The following is a 20,974-nucleotide window of genomic DNA, read 5'->3' as shown; positions in this document are numbered from 1 at the left end:
CATCCAAGTTGTCTAGGTTCCCAATATTGTATGTCTGTAGATCAGCTCCTGTTGCTTTTGGAGTTACAGGTGTTTTAGTTGACATCAGTATCTGTTTGTCAAAGTTCTCAATAAGTTGTACATGTTGTTGAATAGAATCCTCTTTGATGTTAAATTGTTCCTCTTCTATTGTTTTTTGGCTTATAAGTTGAACAGTTGGGGTCTGGGGTTCAATCTGTAGTTTTGTGAAAATATCTTCGGCTTTCACTTGAGATTTTATTAGCTCAGTGGCTTCAAGGATTTTTTGAAGTATAAGTTTATAATTAAGTTGTGGGTAGATTCCCTCCGTTTCCATGGTGATTAGCGGTAGTCTTTTAGTGGAAGCTATGTTTAGTAAAGATCAGCCAATGTCCACCTCCATGCTCTTAGAGCTGTTTTCACCACCCAGCAGTTCCCAATCTTATCTTTTTTGCTAGTATGAAGGCCAAATCAAAAGAGTCAACAAGCCTCACAATTAAAAAAAAATTCCATTTGCTGTGTCAGTTTTCACCACAAGATGTCCCCCTTCGACCACAAAATCTTTTCCCAGATGCCAGTTAGTTTTTTAATTAAAAAAGCCAAAAAAAGAGGATATTTTCCAAAGTTGATGGTTAGAGAAATAATAAATCTCAGTAATTAGATCTTTTAAAGTCTCGAAAGTATCCGAAAATCAAAATTCCAGTTATTTAGTTATTAAAATTATTTATTCTTTTCTTTCCTTCAACATTTAAATTCCCAAGTATAGAAACGCCGCTGCGTTGAAAGCGGGGAAGAAGTTTAAAAAGGCTTTCACAGGAAGGTAAATAGGGGAACAAAGAGGAAAGGAAGGGTCTCACCCGAATCCTCCACGATGCTTCGTTGTGCTTAGATGTAAGTTTGACTTTCGGCTGGTGCGACTTTTCTTCTTCGGTTCTGAGGAGTTGCCGCAGATCAAACGGAGAGTCTGCCGCCCTTCCGCGAACTGGCAAAGTCCTCCCCAACGGTGGTTGCCCCTCCAGGGTGACTTTCGACCCTTACCAGGGTCTCCCAAAGAAGGAAAAACGGACGGCAGGGAGAGCAATCTCAGCACACTTCCGCCAGAGCCGCAAACCAAAACCGGAAGCCCATTAACCCATATTTTTGATAATGGATAAAATAAACCATCCAAAAATACTAAAGGCTGAAAGGATAGCATATAATTAATAATTTATATCCAAGCATGTATATCTAGAGGAAATGATTCAAAGGTACTTTTCCAAAAAGCAACTGGACTTTCTAGGTTTTTTGTTTTTTTCTTTGAAAATGTTTTGCTTCTCATCCAAGAAGCTTCTTTAGTTCTGAAATGTTTTCAAAGAAAAAAAAAATCAAGGAAATCCAGTTGCCTTTTGGAAAAGCACCTTTGGGACAACCATGACCTGGATGATTGAGAATCTCCATAAACACTACAGAAGATAAGTTTTGTGCTTAATATGCATTAAATAAAAGAAGAACTGCGTGACACAAATCCATTTTATCTGAGAACATCTATGATCCCATGGCTTATTTCTCAGTCTGGGAAATATATGGTTCAATTCAGAGAAAATGAGGAATACCTTCTTGCCAACTGGGAGTTGACAGATACATGTATTTGCAGATTCAGTGTAGTATCCAGCCTCATGCGATCATTATTCTTCCTAACACTGATGGAATGGAACTGCTTGTTTGCTATGAGGATGAAGGAGTATATGTCAACACATATGGAAGGATCACCAAAGATGTGGTTCTGCAGTGGGGTGAAATGCCTACATCTGTGGGTATGTATGCCAAGCTTTTACGAAACACTTACAGAAAATGGTATATAAATGGTTCTTTATTCAGTCACTTTGGCTATTAAATAATCTAAAATATCATGACAGATAATATTATATTTTCTATTTCTATTGATAAGTCAGAAGACATAATAATAACTATATTGCTGCTACACCTATATATTATACAGTTCACCTGTGCTTAAATTTAATTGCTTTGGATGAAAAAAACAAATGGACCATGGATGCATAATTGCACCTATAATGCAGAAAAGCAAAATAACCATACTCCATGGATATTTTTGTATACCAACAAGTTCAGTAAGAATAAATTTCAAGCTTCTTGTACCCAGTTAGATTTTTCTAAAATAATCTGATGTTATGTATTGTTGTCTTGATAATATTACTGTATTAAAATCAATTATCTATAGGCTATAATAGTACAGATATTGGGAATTAAACAATATTGAAGAAAGAATGTTTCTTATGAATGCATATGCTTAGTTATATGTTCTTGTACATTTAGTAACTGAAGGGTTGTGTGTGTGAATTTATTTATTTACTTATTTGCTACTTTTATAATTTTTACAAATAACTCAAGGTGGCGAACATATCCAACATACCTTCCTCCTTCTATTTTCTCCTCAACAACTTGTGAGGTGGGTTGGCCTGAGAGAGAGTGACTGGCCAAAGTCACCCAGCTGGCTTTCCTGACTAAGGCAGAACTTGAACTCACTGTCTCCTGTTTTCTAGCCTGATGCCTTAAGCACCAGATCAAACTCGTATTAGTAGAGAAAAGCTTATCTAATCTCTAAATATTCTCTTTCAGTTTTTTAAATGAACATTTATGTCAACAAAATTTTGTTTTGTATGAAAAATTAAGAGGATGTAGAATGCCCAAGATGAAGATTACTGTTTATTATTATATTTAATAGTGGCTTTTTTATCTTAAAGCCTACATTCGATCCAATCAGATTATGGGCTGGGGAGAAAAGGCTATTGAAATACGGTCAGTGGAAACAGGACATTTGGATGGTGTATTTATGCACAAAAGAGCACAAAGACTCAAATTTCTATGTGAACGTAATGACAAGGTAATGTATACATGTATATATTTTCTACTTCTAATACTGAGTTTAGCAGTTTTGTAATTACTGTGGAGAAGAGGAAGAATAAATGATGACAGCAATCCTCTGATATTTGAATGTGGGCAAAAGGATTAGAGGTCCATTGCTCTTGATGCACACATTGACCTTTTGATTCCTGGAATAACAGCAAAGCTTTAATTAACATCAAAGAGCATATAATATGTCTTTCCACATAGTTTTTCCGCTGCACACTGATGTTGCACAGAGGCTTGGATGTCACCATTAATGAACAATAAATGTGTCCTCTGGTTTTTTCACCCTGCTCCCTTCCAGATGTGTCAGGATTGAAACTCCCATAATTTTTGTGTCTCTACATCATGAGAGGCATTATGACAGGAGTGAGAGAAGCTGTCCTTGTTCTGTAAATAAATTCAGCCCTGTGCTTGTTTTCTGTTGGTCTCCCTCTTCTGCTCCATTGTCTGATAACTTTGTTTTCTCTTTTATCTCTTACTTCACAGGTTTTCTTTGCCTCTGTACGGTCTGGAGGAAGCAGTCAAGTTTATTTCATGACTTTAGGCAGGACTTCTCTTCTCAGCTGGTAGAAGCTCTATAGTTTGGCAAGGAATTGCTGTCCTTTGGAGTCTTCTTGGAATCATTTGCAACTGGAGTACAGACCTGCCATGATGCACTCCAAACATGCTATTGCGTGTGCAAGCATCACTGGTGTTGGGTTCTTTTCATTTTTAAACTGAGGCTGCAGGGTGCAGCTGGTGCTTTTGGCCATCAGGTGCTATCTGATTTGGGATCCCACTAGAGAAAGAATCAGGTCTCTCCTTTTCTTCCTTTCCCTGCTCCAGATGTCCTAATGAATAAAGGAAGAGACTGACCAGGAAAACGTTTTTGGAAAGAGGCAGGCAGGAGAAGGTGCAGGAGGGTGACATAGGTGGACTCTGTGTCACTGAAGCAGGGGACAAATTTAATATAGTAATATTAACAATGTAATTTAATTGATGTTTCTTTTTCTTTTTTCTTTTCTTTTTTTTGGTAATGTGACTCTGTGGAAAAAGAGAAAGATGCAGGTTTTAAAAGTTATTATTTATAAAAATGTGAAAGGCACAGTGGTTTAGGGAAGGTGGGGTGATTTTCTTTTTAAGTTTTGGCCTGGCCAAGAGTTCAGTCCTTCTTGTCCTGTGTGCCAAGTTTTGCCTAAAAATCACAGTGGTTTTTTTTTTTTTTAAAAAAAACATAACGGCATAGTTCATTTTTCTACAATGACTCTTCATTAGGCCAAAACTTGGTAATTTCAGTGTTAGCACTGCCTCAGTTAAAGGTTTAATTTTTGTTTAAACCTAAAATGTGCAACAGCTTTTACTACCAGCCTTTGGGGAAAGAAAATTCCAAACATGTTTATTTTTGTGCCTACCTCATTGTTTCTAATGCATACAATAAAAGAGGTGGTTTAGGTTTATAATTTTTTTTAGAAGAACCAGTACTAATATCCACTTAACTGTGATACCAAAACTATCAGATTACAGATTTGACTGTTACTTTCGTACCAGGTTTTAGGAGATCAGATCATCAGTCACTTGTAATGATTAAATTAGATTAAGGATTTAAGAGTAATTGAGTTTTTTTAATTTTTTAATTTTATTTTTAACAGTTTCATTACCAACGGAACTTAAAGAGGTTTAGCCTAAAATCCAGAAAGTTTTACCTTTAACATGAGAGATTTAGTAACACAAAAGTAACAAAAACTAGGCAAATTCAATACTTTTGTAAAAAATTTGGAATGTTTTCCTTTTCTAAAAATGCAATGCTCTAAAACTATAAGAATGTAGTTAATTCCACTTATTCAGTTTTTAAAAGCAACATATATTTGTGTTTCAGTGTAAAATCTAAATTCTTGGATCTTTTTCTTTCCCTGTCCCGTGTTTTTAAAGGGGAAAAGCTCCACAAAATTTTGTTTTATCCCGAAGATTTTTGGCCTTTATAATAAATCTGTCAAGACTAATACTTTGAAAGGCTACATGTGTTTATTACTTGAGAAGACTTGAGTGTGTAATTATCTGTTGGTGATGTAATAATGCACAGTGTCATGATACAATAATTATGATTTTTGAACTTTTAAAAAGTATCTTTGGGGTAATTTAGTTGACAGTTGCCTTAAGTTCACTGTTTTAATCAGTGAATTGGATTCCAGTGTTTTATGGCATGAAAATTAGGGACTTATGTGTGATTCTTCAGTTAAGAGGCTTTGACAGATCAAGTAACATACCAAATGACTTGCTTTGTGTCAAACAGCACCAATTGAAGGAGCCTAGATCTGAGTTAGTAGTACTTAGGTCATCAGTAAAAGTGCTGTTTCTTTTTCTTACTAACTTTCTCCCCTTTATTAAGTTTTTTTTTTTAAGAGCTGGAAGGGTTTCTCCTTTCCTCAAAAGTAATTTGTATAAATCAAATAGGAACAGCTGATAATTTCTGCTTTGATTTTTTTTAAAACAAAATTCATGTTTTTTTTAATTGCTTGAGATTTAGATAGCACTGAATGTGAGATCCAAGATTACAGGTGACTTTCACTTCCCTTCATTCCTCTTAGCAAACAGTCAAAAAATTAACTGTAGATTGAATAGTGGAAAATGAATGGGATGCAGGAGATTGATGTTGCCACCAGCAATAGGATCCTCTCTGGGACTGGAACTGTAGCATGAGATGATAAAGCCAATGCCAGAGGCTCTTAGGAAAAGTTTAGAATCACATCTTGTGATTTAATTTTTGTCCTTGCCCCTCATGCCACCATGTTTGTATGCATGTGTATGAACACACATTCCAATGCATACTCATACATATACACACACAGATATATGTATGCAAATAGTTAAAAAGAAACTACTGTTCACAAATGGAAGAATGTTGTAATTTTGAAGAATTCTGCCAGATTAATAGGCTGGTGAAGCTCTGTGCATCAGAATGAAAAGAAGATGGAAAAACAAATCCATGGTGGCTAATTTTACAAGTCAAATCAGTATTATGAAACCACTACATACGAAATGTTGAAATCCATTTTAAAGCAGTGCTGTTGGTAAGCATTAAAAGTACTCTTAGTTTAGTTTAAGCTTTAAGTAATAATTTCTGTATCCTATGTCAAAGTAATTCTAACTGTATGAATGCAGTGACTTTATTTTTATCGTATGCACATGTTATGTTGGAGAAAATGTTTACAAAAATGGTTTTGTTACACTAACGTGCATCACATATTTATGGTTTATTTCAAAGTGATTTTGTGGGGGTTAGGTTTTCATAGTGATAGCAGTACACATTTTTGTGTTTTTTTTAAATAACCCCAATATTGCCATCTATGAAGATGCTTAAACAATAATACAAATGACAAAATTGCAGTAAAATTACTAATTGTAGAACTGCAAAATAGACTGGTGACAAGGAAACACCTAGCCTTTTTGCAGTGATGTCTAATTTTTTTGTGTATTATAAATTACTGTTTCCCACCCATTTTTTCCTTAAATAAAGTAAAAATGGCACCTATGTGTATGTGGAAAGTATTTTGAGTAACTTTTTATCTCAAGAGAAAGTTTTTTGAGTGAAATTATGTAGGATTCTTTAAATGATAAACTTTGTGAAATATATATTTTGTAGGAAAAGCTAACACAAAAAGGAGTAATACTGTAATGGTATGTAGAAATGACTTTGGAAAACGGGGAAGAGCCACAGACAGCTCCCTCTCTTGCAAAGTCATCCCCATACCATTGCAGATGTGTATCTATTTTGAAGTACTGTAAGATAGACTTGATTTACCTCTCAAAACATAGTCTAGCTATCTTCTTTTTCCTCCCACCAAAGATTTAACAAGGGTTAATTACTAAGGCATATATATATATGGAGTGTTCATGTGGGACATGCATCATCTGTTATTTGTATCTCACTGCATTTATATTCAAGGATTTTGTGTGTGTCTGTGTGTGTTATTTCAGAACAAACACTGTTTTTATTCTTATTCTAAACACCATGTACTTTAAGCCTTATGCCTTAATACATTTCCTACAAATAAGTATCACCATATGGGCAAACCATAATTTACCTATCCTGTTTTTCCCTATTATTTTCAGGAATGCACTAGAAATAATTAGAGACCATGCAAATGTGTAGAAGTGACAAAGAGAGAGATGTTAATATGGGAAAACTGTATGGACCAAAGTGTGAATTGGTACAAAGTAAGACTGTTAGGTAATATACAGTGAATATAAATGCTAATGTTTCCTAAAACAAAGTGAAATGAGATTGGATGACACTGTGGGGAAGTGGTAAATATTCTTAGGAATATTTTGAAAGAAGCATGATATGACTCACAGTCACCATACTGAAAAACATTGAGTATCTGACAAAAGATCCATAAGAGTTTTGCTGGGTGTCCACAAGGTTGGCTTTATATTAGTTACTTTCTCAGACTTATATCCTACTTTTTTATAGTTGCTTAAGAAAGAACATATCACTCTCTATCCTTCTAGTTTTCTTCCCAACAGGAGTCCTGTGCTTTGGCTGAGGGAGAAGGACTGGTCCAACGTTTCCTAGTAAGCTTCTAGGGCAAAGTAGACTTGATCCTCAATATTCGTGATGTGGATCCAACATTTTAGCCACTCCTACATTGATTCTGCCAGAACATGCATTAGCTTTCAACATCTTTCCTATACCAGTGTGAAAATGCATATTTTCTTATGTTTATACATTCATGTTTTATGCACATAAACACACATCAAATTATATTTCCATTAACTTCTATAAATTGTCTAAATTTTCTTTTGTGTAATTCTGAGTTTCTTAGTCATGCAGTGGGCATGAACCTGTTGTTTCTATGTCCTACATTATATTCAGCTCCTTAAACAACTGTCTCTGAGCCTTGCATGTGTTCTCAGTCATTTTTTGTAATTGTAGATGATACTGTATTTTTGGGAAGAAATTGACTGTGAGATTGTGTAAATGTACTTTCTTAACTATCTGAGTAACAACAAATAGCTCAGATGTGCTATTCCATTACAACACGCTAGGGTTTTGAAACTCCTGTGAAAAGTACGTGCTGTACACAGAAATAAATTGTTGCTTTTTTCCCTATCATTCAGTTTATTTTAAATAATCTGTAAAATCCTCTATGTTTGAATAATATTCCCAAACTATTAGGAGCTATACTTACTCATTATCTATTTTTAGGATATGATTTAAGATTTTCCTCTTTAGCTGTGCTTTTTCAGTATGAATTAGCTAAGATATTTTAATTGTTTGTTATATATTTAATGATTTCTGTTCTGACTTCTTATTGTTAGTTACTCTGAATGTCCAGAAGATAGAATTAAGTTGAAATAAGTTGAAAAAGAACTTATTCTTTATTCTAGCCATTCATACCAAGAAATCTGGATCCTTAGAGCCTAATTAGTTAATATTAGAAAGAAAAGAGATTAGATACATAATTTGAAAGTATATTATTCATCATTCAGTAAATTAAGCTCTTTGATCACCTGATTTTCTTTTGATCTACTTGTTGATGGAGGAAGATGTTGCTTCCAGTTGGAAAAGGAGGAATACACAGATATTCTGATTCTGCCTAGTTTATAATTCCTAGTGATTAGACTATTAACATTACATGGGTATTTAAAAACCCAACCCGATTAACATACATTTTATAAGAGTGTCCAAAATAATGATAAAGGAGACTGCCTGTACAACCATCATCAATATAAACAAATATTTAAAAATTGCCAAGCTTAACAAGAATAGAGTACAATATTGGTAAGTGGGCTAATGCTAACATTAAAACACATTTGTCAAACAAAAAGGTGTTTAAGCACCTTTTAAATACCATAATAGAGACAAAGGAAAGATGAAACAGCATTCTGAGGACAGGTCTCTGAAAACCCAGAACCTGGAGATCACAACTTTAGAAAGGAGAACAGAAAGAATATCCTGCTCAGAGAAATCCAAGGAACTAAACAGGATACTAAGAGAAAGAATGATAAACTAGAGAGTGCAGTGGGAGGTTATGACCTGAGCAATATAAATGCAAGCATCAGTAGTTTAAATAGAGAGCTAGTGAAGAACAATGTCTTGCAGTGAAACATGAGGATAGTGTGGAAATTCTGAGCAACAACTGATCAGAATTAGGAGGGGATAGAAAAATTAGGAACATGCTAGGATTATTTAATGCTTGGAAAGATTGAGGGCAATAGAAGAAGGGGACGACAGAGAATGAGGTGGCTGGATGGAGTCACTGAAGCAGTAGGCGTGAACTTAAATGGACTCCAGAAGATGGTAGAGGACAGAAAGACCTGGAGGAACGTTGTCCATGGGGTCGGACACAACTTCGCAATTAACAACATAACAACAAGGATTATTTGTAATAATATAAACTTGAAAAAGTCCATAATGCTTGAGAAAGTTGAAGGGAAAGAAGAAAAGGGATGGTCAGTGGTGGATAGATTGTATTATCACACCAATGAAGAGATCAAAAAGGCCAAGTTGAAGATAAGCCTTTCGGGAAATCACACAGTTGCTAAGATTTGATAATAACTTTATGGTACTTAAGATTGTAACAGCCCAGGAAATAAGTGTATGTACTTAATTATGTACCAATAAAATTGTGGTCTGCTCCATAAAAAAAAAACTCTACGGATACTCATCCAATAAAAATTAGCTACCTGCTGCAAGATCAAACACAATGCCCATTGATTTCCATTGAGATTCAGAGATTGCAAGTGGGAGAAATGGAGACAACCAGGAAATAAATAAAAGGAAACAAAAGAGGATGGAAAAGATCTGGGCTGAAACCTTACAAATCTTTTTTCATATCCTTAACTAGGCTTGAAACCATGAGAGGATTTTCAAGATAAAATTATGATAATACATTCTGTCCCTTATCAAGGGATAGAGCAAATAGGGGGGGGGGGTTGTGTTTTTTTTGTATCATTAGCATTGCAGTGTTTGGAAATCCTGATCATGAATCTACTAATGCAGAGGAAGGTTTAAAGGTTAAACAAGCTGTTACTGCAAATGGAAAAATTCCTGGGTCAGTAATCAGCCATGCAGTACAATGGAATACTTGAAGATAAAAAGGAGTCGAAGTCTTAACTGGGAAAACAATATCAGATTGTTTGTATATCAAACACTCGTGTCAGGTCTGAAAAAAATATGATGTAAGGCATTGGAAGTTGGTTACCAGAATATAATTTTATTAAAAATGTAGGCATTATTTAATGTAATTTATATAAGTTATGAGTGCAGATGAAAAGGAAAATTACTATTAAAACAATGCTTTTCTGCTTGTAAATTGTTTTCCTTTGTAAATATTGTTTGCTGAAACAGAAGTTGTTCTGTTACTAGTTTAAAAATTAGTCTTACAGAATTCAAAAGAATTGAAATTGAGCTAGAAATTATAAAAATGTAGAAAGTCTCAATTCTTTGAGACAGAAGTGAAGGAAGAAGTAAGTAAAACCTCAGTTTAATGGACCATTTGGACAAGAGGAATATCTGCTAAATCTAAGTGCCCATTAAATCAGAAATTGCATTGATTTGCATTCTTTGTATAATTATGTAATGTAGATGACCTCATTTGTAGTAAAATGCTGATTATATATACATTAGTCCAGTAAATACGAGTGAAGTCCAAATAAAGAAGAAAGCTTATTCCAAAGTCTATTAAATTGTGGGATTATTCAGATATTATTTTAGATGGCTTACTTATTTGATTTGTTTTTTAAAAGTTCCATAAAATGTTAATGTTGCCATTAGTAAATAGTAAAACAAATTAATGTTGATATGTCCAGTGAATAAATACCAGCATCATATCAGTTTACTGTCGCCAATCTTTCTGATTTAAGTAAATTGGTTGAGAGGGAGTCATCCTTGGACAGGTCTCCATTTCAAAGAAACTCCAAGATGGCTGGAAGTGTCCTTCTGTGGCCAGAATGGATCTGAACTGGAAAAGAATATGCAGGCTCTGTTACCTAAAGGGAAATGAACTAGATGTTGACTGACTACTGTCTGTCAAAGTTAGAGCAATTTGAAATTTCCCTGAATGTATGAGAACAAAAGCACATATACTGAAAGCCTTAGGATTCAAATTAGAAGAAAAAGATCATACTGTTACTTGAGGAAAAATATAAATACAACAAGCTTGCAAAAGCAGAGAGTAATTATAAATACATTTTCATTGGGACTTGGATAGAATTCAATAACCATATATTTTGTTATTGATGTTATTCAAGATCTTGATATATGTGATTCTGATTTACATTTTAAATGTTTTCTTTCAATCTTTGCATGTGATTTCCTGGCTTTTGGTATTTAGCTGTTTACAGGAATTCATATGTAAAATCTCAACAGAAATTATCAGATAAGGCAAAACAACTATGTATTCAAAAATCCACATAGCTTTCTTTTCAGAGCAAATGTTCCTGATTGAGGCTTTATTTGAAGTTGCTTGAATATAAGCAAGTAATGTTAGTCCTTCCTCAACTTACTTTTCCCCCTGGCATTCAACCTGAATATAAATTAAGGCCATTATTCCATGTTCTGCATTCAGAAATGAAACGGTAGCTAATTATTTGGGAAGTCCTGTGATAAATCCATCAAGTTCAAAATCCAAAACAAGCACACTGGAGGAACTGTGGCTGAAGGACTCAAGGTCAAAAGCAGATTTCCATGTAGCAAGGGTTTTGGCAAGCTGGGGCTTATGCACACAATTCCCATGGATGCACAGTGGGCCAATGAGTATGCTTGCCCAAAAAATTTTGATCCCACCAGAGCAGAGTTCATTCAGATGCATTTGTTTGTTTGTTTTTCACATTTATACAGCTGCCCATTTCACAAAGCTAGTGACGCTGCAACAAAGGTAAGTAAAGATCAGGCTTAATTTTCATCACAATAGACTTCCAAATAACCTTAACTAGTTCAGCTGTTTATGTATTTAGTTGATCAGTCCTATCTCTCTTTGTCTTCTGTTGTTGTTTTTTTACTCTCAAAAATTGTATTCATAAGGACTGCATTGAGGAGGCATAGTCTACTGATCCAGGATGGGAACTGTGAGAAATACTGCTGATTCAGGATAGATGCTAGGTCTAGGACATAATGTGTCTCATTGTTGGGATGCTTCCTCCTTATTTAAAGAAAACTCTTGAGAAATGATCTTGATGGGCAACATTTCTTCAGTTGTGTGAAATATATCTGTCCATAAGCTTCTCTTTTTTTTCTTTTTTTTCTTTCTATTTTGAAAAAAGGATAAACTTATCTTGCTTGGTCAACCCCTTTTTAGGACATGCTTTCAACTGTGGCATCATTGGGTACTAGCATTCGGTGTGTTGTCTAGAAAACACTGATGAGACTGAAACTATTCCCATTATTTGGGTATTTAATGCCAATTTAATCCCTATTTATAGAACCAAAGATCTCCAAAGATAACAATCTTATCCATCTCTTAATTTCTACCATTATGCTTGAATGTATATCAAATGAATATATGCTTGGTAGCGAATAGAGTTTACCTATTCATAATCTTGTCCAGGTAACAAAGTAATCATATCTATATCCTACTATAGTAAAGGCCTTGTTAAAGTGACTAAAACTCCATCTAATATTTAGAACCTAAGTTTAAAGTTAAGTATCTCCAGAAATGTTATGCTATGAAGCAAATGATGCCTTTTGTACTGGTGGCCCTTGCTTAATGACCACGCATTCAGTGACTATTTAAACTTTCGACAATGCTGAAGAGTCATGGATATGACTGCTCCTTGGAGTTCTGGTTATTGCAGCCTCCTTACAATAGTGTGTAACATGGTTACACACAATCATGTGCCATGTGGCCACCATTTGTGACTTTCTGCTGCTTCCCTACTGATTTGCTTGTCAAAAGCCGGCAATGATCACAAATGGTGACCATGTGACATCCTCATTTAACAACTCACAGTGATTCACTTAATGATAACAATTTGGAGTGCCAGAATTGCTGGCACTAAGCAACATGGTCATGCAACATCACACTGTACAACTGCATTGTTTAGCAATGGCAATTCTAAACCCAATTGTCCTTGTTAAACGGGCTACCTATATTGCCAGAGAATGGACATGTGATTCTTTCCTCCATGTACCAAAATGACTGACTGAACATGCTCTAGATTTTGGGAGTCTGCACTATTAATTGTTATGATGTTTGCAACAGAAGTACTGTTTCTGTATCTGATTTTTAGTAACTAAACAAAATACCAGTACACAATTTTCCTTTACATCTTGCTATCCAAGGGCTTTCATATAACAAAGTGAGTAATTTTAAAGAGCATTGTTTTTATAAATGTAATGGAAGAGGGCACTAACGAAACTAACATAAAAACAACATAGTGTGATATGTCCATAGAATGTTGTTACTTTTGGATAATCTCAGTTTATCCACATGTATTACTTGTCTTAGCATAAGGACAGTCTACTAAGCATTTCTAAAGGAAGAAATGCACATTGTCTCCAGGCAGACCCCCCAATCCACCACAAATTCAACTTCCAATGATCTATTGTTATGTATCAAAAGTAACATTTTCAAACCTATTTGCTTACCATGTCATACAGTCTGACTACTTCATTTCATTGTAGACAAATTCCTCTCCTTCAGTTGGCTTGATTTTGCATTCTAAAATGAACAATGCCTTGAAATCAGTTGAAAATCAGGACCATGATGTTATAAGCAGTCCAGCTTAGGGATCTGTTACTAAGTTCTCACTAGCTCATATTTTCCCTATTTTGTACTGAGCGTTCTAGGGTAATTTAGTGTAACTAGTTCCAAAAGCTGTGCGATGGACAAGTTAAATGTAGAAGGGAATGCAGGTGGGGCACCACTAAGAAAATCGGTGACAAGATATTTGGTTTATCTCAGTGGCCCCCAATCTTTGTGGCATCAGACCGATTCTGAGGAGAAATGTTTTTCCACAGATCAGAGTGGGCATGGTTTCTCATGCTGCCTGCATCCCGCGGATTGGACTTGTTTGCACGGCCCAGTTTTTGGCATGCCATGGCCCAGTGCTGATCTACAGTCTGGGGGTTGGGGACCCCTGGTTTATCTCACTTACATTGTTCTGGATACAGTTTCATTCTGCTAAGCAAAATTCCTAATTGGGGTTTCTGCAGAGTCTCAATTCTTCCTGGAGCAGCAAATTAAAACTATAGCCAGGAAAGACAGGACAGATTTGCCTGGGTGGCCAAGAGAGTGCCCACAGAATGACTATGTCCCATTGTCCTTGACCATCCAATAAAACCAACAATTAAGATGCTTCAGGTCCCTTCTATTAAGTCATGTCATTTTACTAGATCCAAGGAGTTTAGCTTTTCTGTTGCTGTATCAACATTCCCCATAAGATCTGCATGATCCTGACCCTGCCTGCTTTCAAGTGATCTCTGAAATCCTTGCTTTTTCTGCAGGCACGAGGCTGAGATGTTAGGAGTCCCCACCTGTATGGCAAAGTGACTATTTCCCCACCCCTCCCACTCTCAATACGCCTGTTGCAAAGTTGTATTAATTGTTACACTACATAGTCCAGATAAGAAATGTGAGGCTCCATCCTAATTAACTTGCAACAATTAAGGCTGCTTATTTACTTTTACAGTTTTTAATGTTTTTCATCTCAGACTAGCATTAAAGACATTTCCTGAATTCCATGCCATTCTTGCTTTTCTGATTTTGATAGCTATGTGGAGCCTGATGAGGAATAATTGGCAAAGAAATACATAACTATTTCCAACGAAAATAGGATTGTAAATAGGTTCTTGATATCTTCGGTGCTGCTATTGTTCTAATGATTCTGAAAAAAATCGTTCCAAAGAAACAAATCCATTTTATTCTTCACTTTCTGAATTAAGATTTTTAAATCCTTCTGTTATTCTCATACAACTATGAGGTGACCAGGTTAAATTTGAGTTCTAGAAGAATTACAATGGGAAGGCCACCATATACAGTATCTCATTCTATGTATTGGGCCAAAGAATTAAAGAGTTCCCATTCATTTGCATAATTGCTGACAAGGCTTTGCCATTTCCAGTTCTTATTCATTTAGCCATTTGTCAACATGAGTGTCATTTCATCCAGCATGCAGTGATGAACCATCTCTTGATCTGTCATCTTAGAAGTTTTCATTCTGGAATTTCCACATTCTACATAAACTTATACCTACAGATCAAACTTTCTGCCTCCATTACCTGCTTTGAAACAGTCTTGTATATTTTCATCATTTCAAGGTATTTGATCATACCGTCACATAAATAAAGCAAAGTTACACAATAAAATGGCAAAACAATATGAAATATTAGCATAAAGTTATCCCATTTTCAGGCTGCTGAATGATCGAAAACCATGTATAATCCATATCAGCATAATACTTTGTAACATCTGGTAGATGGAGAAACCACTAGAATTAGAATTAGAATAACAGTTGGAAGGGACCTTGGAGGTCTTCTAGTCCAATCACCTGCTTAGGCAGGAAACCCTATACTATTTCAGACAAATGGTTGTCCAATCTCTTATTAAAAACTCCCAGTGTTGGAGCATTCACAACTTCTGGAGGCCAAACAACTCATTGTTTTCTGAAATTTTCCTGAGAAATAGGATCTATGAGATTCAGAGGCGTTTGAAAGTAGGGATGAACAATATTATCTAAATATTACTGAATTCTGAATCCCACGAGTCCTAGCCAGCATGGCCACTAATGATGGACAATTGAGTTGTAGTTGAATAATGTTTGCAAATTTGCATGTTATTCAAGTTTGGTTTATGGATATAATTGTTAAAATGTAGGTGTAGGTCTATACGTATGTTGTATATAGTATGTTTAAATTTCATTTTTAATGTGTGCCATTGTGGCCACAGTAACAAATGACAATAAAGATTATCTAACTATCTATCCATCTATCTATCTATCTATCTATCTATCTATCTATCTATCTATCTATCTATCTATCTATCTATCTATCTATCTATCTATCTATCTATCTATCTATCTATCTATCATGTCATAGAACTCTGGGAGATTAAATAGATTCAAAAACATTTCAAGGAAAATAGATCCACCTAATCATTTTCCTTATCACCTGAGCCTGGATGGAGAGGAAGAAAAAAATGAGAAAACATGATTTGCACAAGAAAGGGGAAAGTCCTACTTATTTAACACTTCTTTAGAGGTTTAAAATAATACCCTTTCTTAAAGAAGTACAACAGCATAGGACTGATTAAAAAGGAACAACTCTATACATTCTTAGCATCCAGGAACTTCCCAAAGCAGAAATGAAAACCCATAAGATAAAAACATCCATAAAATATCAATATTGAACTACACATTAATAGCAGGATAGTTAGTAGAATTTACTTGAACAGAGAAGGATTACAAATTGGGGGCAAACATTATCTTCTTTGGGATGGAGTCTTTCACTTAATGTATGACTTAAGTTTGCCTCAGGACAGCAGGACCATAGCAACTTATGCAAAGATCTAATTAGAGAAGGGGGCTTTGAAATTTTAGAACAAAATTCTTTCCCAGTTTCAGTTGTTTTAAAAGAGAGATGTGAATTAAGAGGCTTACTTGTGGCTCTCTGGGGCTACAATTCATTTTCTTTAAAAAACATTGAACGTTGAATTTCATGGTACAATTTGGGGTCTTGTGGTCTTTAATCTTTAAATTCTTGGGAACTGAAAAGTTTTTTTTAATTTTTCAAGGCAACAATAAATCCATTTGCTGTGGTTAATTCCATCTATTAATAAAGTGCTTCTGTGATTTGCCAAAACTATTCCCCTAGGCAAAAAAAAAAAATGGTCAAAGAGCATTTCTCTGAAATCCAGAGAGAATGTTTTCCAGTAAATGCAGCTGCACACAACATACTTTAAATAAAAAAAACCTCAAATATTGTGTGAGAATTGTAATTCTTTACTACTCTAGTAAGATATCAAGGGCTTCCCAGAAGTTCATTAGCACTTACCGAAAAGTCATGTTTACAATATAAATTTAGCTTTCTAAAGGATTCAGGAGAGTAGCCATGTGGACATTAAGAAAAAGATTAATGACAAAAATCCCATTTTAAACAAAATTATTAAAATTTAGTTGAGTACAATATACTATAGACATATGAAATGAGAACTAATATTTGAGTAATCAGAATACATGGCTAGGTACATAATATATTTTCATCCTATAGGTAAGTGCTTTCCAACCATGGCAAATTGAAAATGAGTGGACTTCATTTCCCAGCAGTCTTAATGATAACTGTGGAATCCTGGGAGTTGAGGTCTATATATTTGGAAATGGCCAGGGCTGGGAACTCCCACTTTAGGTAAATGAAAGGGCTGCTGGCTTGAGGACTGAAAGTCGAGTCAACATGAGGTACAGCAAAAATATTTCTTTCCTGTACATCTGGTGACTGATCGATTATGTACCATTAAGCCACTGTTGACTTAGGTTCACAGTAGGGCAGTGGCTTAAGGAGGCTGTAACTGCTGGCCAGAAATGATCTGCGCTCCAGTGGTTCAAGCCTGGCTCCGCAAGACCGGGTGAGCTCCCACTGCCTGCTCCCTGGCTCCTGCCCACCCAGCAGTTTGAAAGTATGCAATATTGTGAGTAGATAAATGGGTACCACTGCAGTGGAAAAAAACTAGCTACATTGTGCTGAAGCAGAAGCCAGCACTAGACCTGGCCAGACGTGAGGCAACACAACACAAGGCAAAGTGAGGCAAGACTGGCGGAGGAGCCCAAAAGAGCCAGCAACCTGAGCACCACTAGTGAGCTGCTGTAAGATAGTTCACCATTTGTCCGAAATGTATAGGGTTTCCCGCCTGAGCAGGGGTTTGGACTAGATGACCTCCAAGGTCCCTTCCAACTTTATTATTATTATTATTATTATTATTATTATTATTATTATTATTATTATTATTATTATTATTATTATTATTATACTATATTATTATTATTACCCCTGTGGGGCCCCAAGGATAGGCACGCAAGTGCTGAACAGAATGAACTAACAATTTAGACTGTCAGGACTGCATTGTATCTAGCATTTGTAGATTTCCCTGACATTGTATGCTATATGCTAAATAAATAATAAATAATAAAAGATCTTGCAAAGTTGGAATTGATTGATTGAACTTTTTAGTCCCACCCAGTCTGCCATTACCACCGCAGCCACGCCCACCCAATTGGCCACACCCAGCCAATGGGCCACACACCCCCAGCACCCGACGCTGCATAAGTGGGTTTTGGGTTGCAGTTTGGGCACTCGGTCTCTAAAAGGTTCGCCATCACTGCTCTAGGGTGTCAAATTAGACGGCCATTGTCTAGTTTATGCCCCAGGCCACTATCTGATGAATATTAAGCACTACTGTACAGAACCTGCAACACTGCATATTGTAGCAGGGTTAGTATATGAAAGTAGGAGGGAGTGTAGAATTATCCTGTGCATGGTGAGATGAGGCCAATATGAAAGTCTCTGTAACCCAGGCTCTGGAGAAAGCTCTGTTGTTTCTGTTTGTCCTGCGTCATAGAGACATTGCCTGTCTGGGTAGGGAATATTCCTGTATCAGCCTTCAAGGATAACTGAGGGTATGGCATCATCCAGAATAAAGGTCCTCCAGTGATTAGGTACTTTGAGTTTGGTTCAGTATGTCACACGGGAGGCAGAGTACCTGTTGAATTTTTCAATAAAGGATGGTGTAGTATGACTAGATTCAAGTGATGCTCTGTGTCTTCTGTATGCTCTTTAATATGTGCTTTAACCTGATCTTATCCCATGCTGAGTAGAAGATCTGGAGAGAAGCCCAAGGGTAAGATTTTAATTTCCATGTGGATTGAAAATCATCATTCATAGTTAATAGGGCAACGCCAAGGGGAAAAATGGATGGTCTGAGCCAGTAGTTGAGTATGATCACCCACGCTCTAGTCTCTATTTTCATGAGGTCTATCTTCAATTGCAGGGTGGCATTAGAGATATATTTTGTGACTTGAAGGGTTTGTCTTAGTAATTTGGATTGTACAATTTCTAATGGTGCAAAAGTGGAACAGGAACCCAGGTGGGCACCATACAGAAGTTGTGATACCCCCCTCTTGTCTTTAGGAATTTAAGATTAGCAGATGAGCTCCTTTGTGCATTCTCAGCAACACAGTGGTAGAATGGAAGACTACTCCAGGTATTGAAACAGGAGACCTGGTCTGGAATCTAAATGCCAAAACTTCACTGACGCCCAAAAGTAAAACCATCAGTAATTTGAACTAAATTTGTGAACAAGAACATTAACTTTAAAGGTAAAGATATTTTATTTTTATTAATTTATTTAGGAAATTCATATGGTCACCTACTCACTCACAGCGACTCTAGGCAGCTTGCAAGCAATAAAAACACTGTATAGAAAATTTAAAAAAAACACAATACACACCCCCTCCCATGACAACACAGTCAAATGGGCCCACTGGCAAAACCAAGTTGTCAGGGCTTTATGAAAGAGTGTCAAAGTGGGGGACAGTCTAATTTTTGAAGGGATGATAAGGAGAGAGCCACCATGGACAAGGCCCTTCTTCTGGGTCCTGCCAGAGGTACCTCCTTAAGGGGATGGGACCCGCAACATTCCTTGCGACCCTGCTGTAGGTGTCAGGTGGATATGACTGGCAAAAGTCCATCAGATAACCCAGTCCCAAGCCATGAACGGCTTTAAAGATGACAAACAGCATCCTGAATTGTACCTGGAAGCAAATTGGCAACCAATGCAATTCCCACAGGGAAGGTAACATATGTGCATACCTAGGTCTGCACAAAACCATGTGGGCCATTGTATTTTGAACCAACTGGTATTTCTGGATGCTTTTCAAGGGCAGTTCCATGTAGAGAGTGTTGCAATAGTCTGGTTGAATTGATATGATGGCATGGAATTTTTAGAAAGTTAATTATGAACCCCAGTTTGGTTAATGGTTAAGGCACTAAGCTAGAAATGTAGAGGTTGTGAGTTATAGTCCTACCTTAGGCATAAAGTGACCATTTGCCAGTTCTTCTCTCTTAGCCCTAAGAAACAAGCAAGGGAAAGCATTTCTGAATTTTTGCCAAGAAAACTGCACAAACTCATCCAGGCAGTTGCTGTCAATGACTTGAAGCCACACATAAACATAATCATGTCTATGGTCTAATATCTGAAATATATTAACTTTTATTGCTAATACAAGAGTTTGTGTAAATGTTATATATTCACATTTCTTTACTTTCTTATTTCCAGAATTATAGTTTTTAAAAGTCAAAGTATTTGCCTCAGCTAATTTGGTTGACTTCCATCTGCTGATGGAAATGAATTTAGATGAATGATTCACCTATTCAGTATTATTATAATCTAACATAAATTCCCTTTAATTCTTATTATGATTGAATTGTGGTCACCATTCCTTTTATGGAGTGAAGCAGAAACACTAAGATAACATATTAAAAGGAAGTGATGGGAACCTCAGGTTGAAGTAGATTATATCCTCAGTGGATCAGTGAAAATCCACTAATAGGAGAAGCAGGAAAACAAAGCAGCATACATAAAAAACTGAAGGTGTAGTAAAATGTTATTTACGCATGTACATATATTTTCACTTGTTATACTTATGGTACATTATTTTATTTTCTTTGTTGGGAAACTAAGAGGCACTAATTCTCAGACATGCTGCTGGCATTGCTTTGCAATGGCTTTGCCCATTTGTGATGTTGGTTGATAATTTATTTATATGTTATATTTGGATCTTTCTGCAATCTAGATGATTATGAGCTATTAATATGACACGAAACACTATATCAATGGAAAGCATGCAAGTCAGCATAGAATCAAATCTCAGTAATAATAGCAATTACCCAAAAATCAAGTAAAGATGACCCCAGTCTAGTCAGAACAGCATCTTTCTGAGAGTAATCAGGAAGGGCAGCTGCTAGATCAGGGGTTCTCAACCTTGGCAACTTTAAGACTTGTGGACTTCAACTCCCAGAATTCCTCAGCCAGCAAAGCTGGCTGAGGAATTCTGGGAGTTGAAGTCCACAAGTCTTTTTTTTTTTTTAATTTTTTTTTTTTTT

At 36.0% G+C, this 20,974-nt stretch overlaps 2 protein-coding genes across 2 annotated transcripts in view; both read left to right on the top strand.

Moving 5' to 3' along the window:
• Positions 1–7,996, top strand: part of MAP4K4 (mitogen-activated protein kinase kinase kinase kinase 4) — a 131,201-nt gene extending 123,205 nt beyond the window's left edge. Inside the window, exons 31-33 of the mRNA XM_029283950.1 lie at positions 1,631–1,790; positions 2,739–2,878; positions 3,391–7,996. Of these exons, the coding sequence (XP_029139783.1) occupies positions 1,631–1,790; positions 2,739–2,878; positions 3,391–3,474 (384 nt within the window). The 3' untranslated portion in view covers positions 3,475–7,996. The remainder of the gene's footprint in view (positions 1–1,630; positions 1,791–2,738; positions 2,879–3,390) is intronic.
• Positions 7,997–19,581: 11,585 nt separating this feature from the next.
• LOC107286533 (interleukin-1 receptor type 2) overlaps positions 19,582–20,974 on the top strand; it is a 14,046-nt gene continuing 12,653 nt past the window's right edge. Inside the window, exon 1 of the mRNA XM_015814921.1 lies at positions 19,582–19,664. Coding sequence (XP_015670407.1) covers positions 19,582–19,664 — 83 coding nt within the window. The remainder of the gene's footprint in view (positions 19,665–20,974) is intronic.

The sequence above is a fragment of the Protobothrops mucrosquamatus genome, unplaced genomic scaffold (genome assembly GCF_001527695.2).
Source record: "Protobothrops mucrosquamatus isolate PMUCROS unplaced genomic scaffold, P.Mucros_1.0 scaffold295, whole genome shotgun sequence".
Classification (NCBI taxonomy): Eukaryota; Metazoa; Chordata; class Lepidosauria; order Squamata; family Viperidae; genus Protobothrops; species Protobothrops mucrosquamatus.
This window is presented reverse-complemented; position numbering and strand designations above follow the sequence as displayed.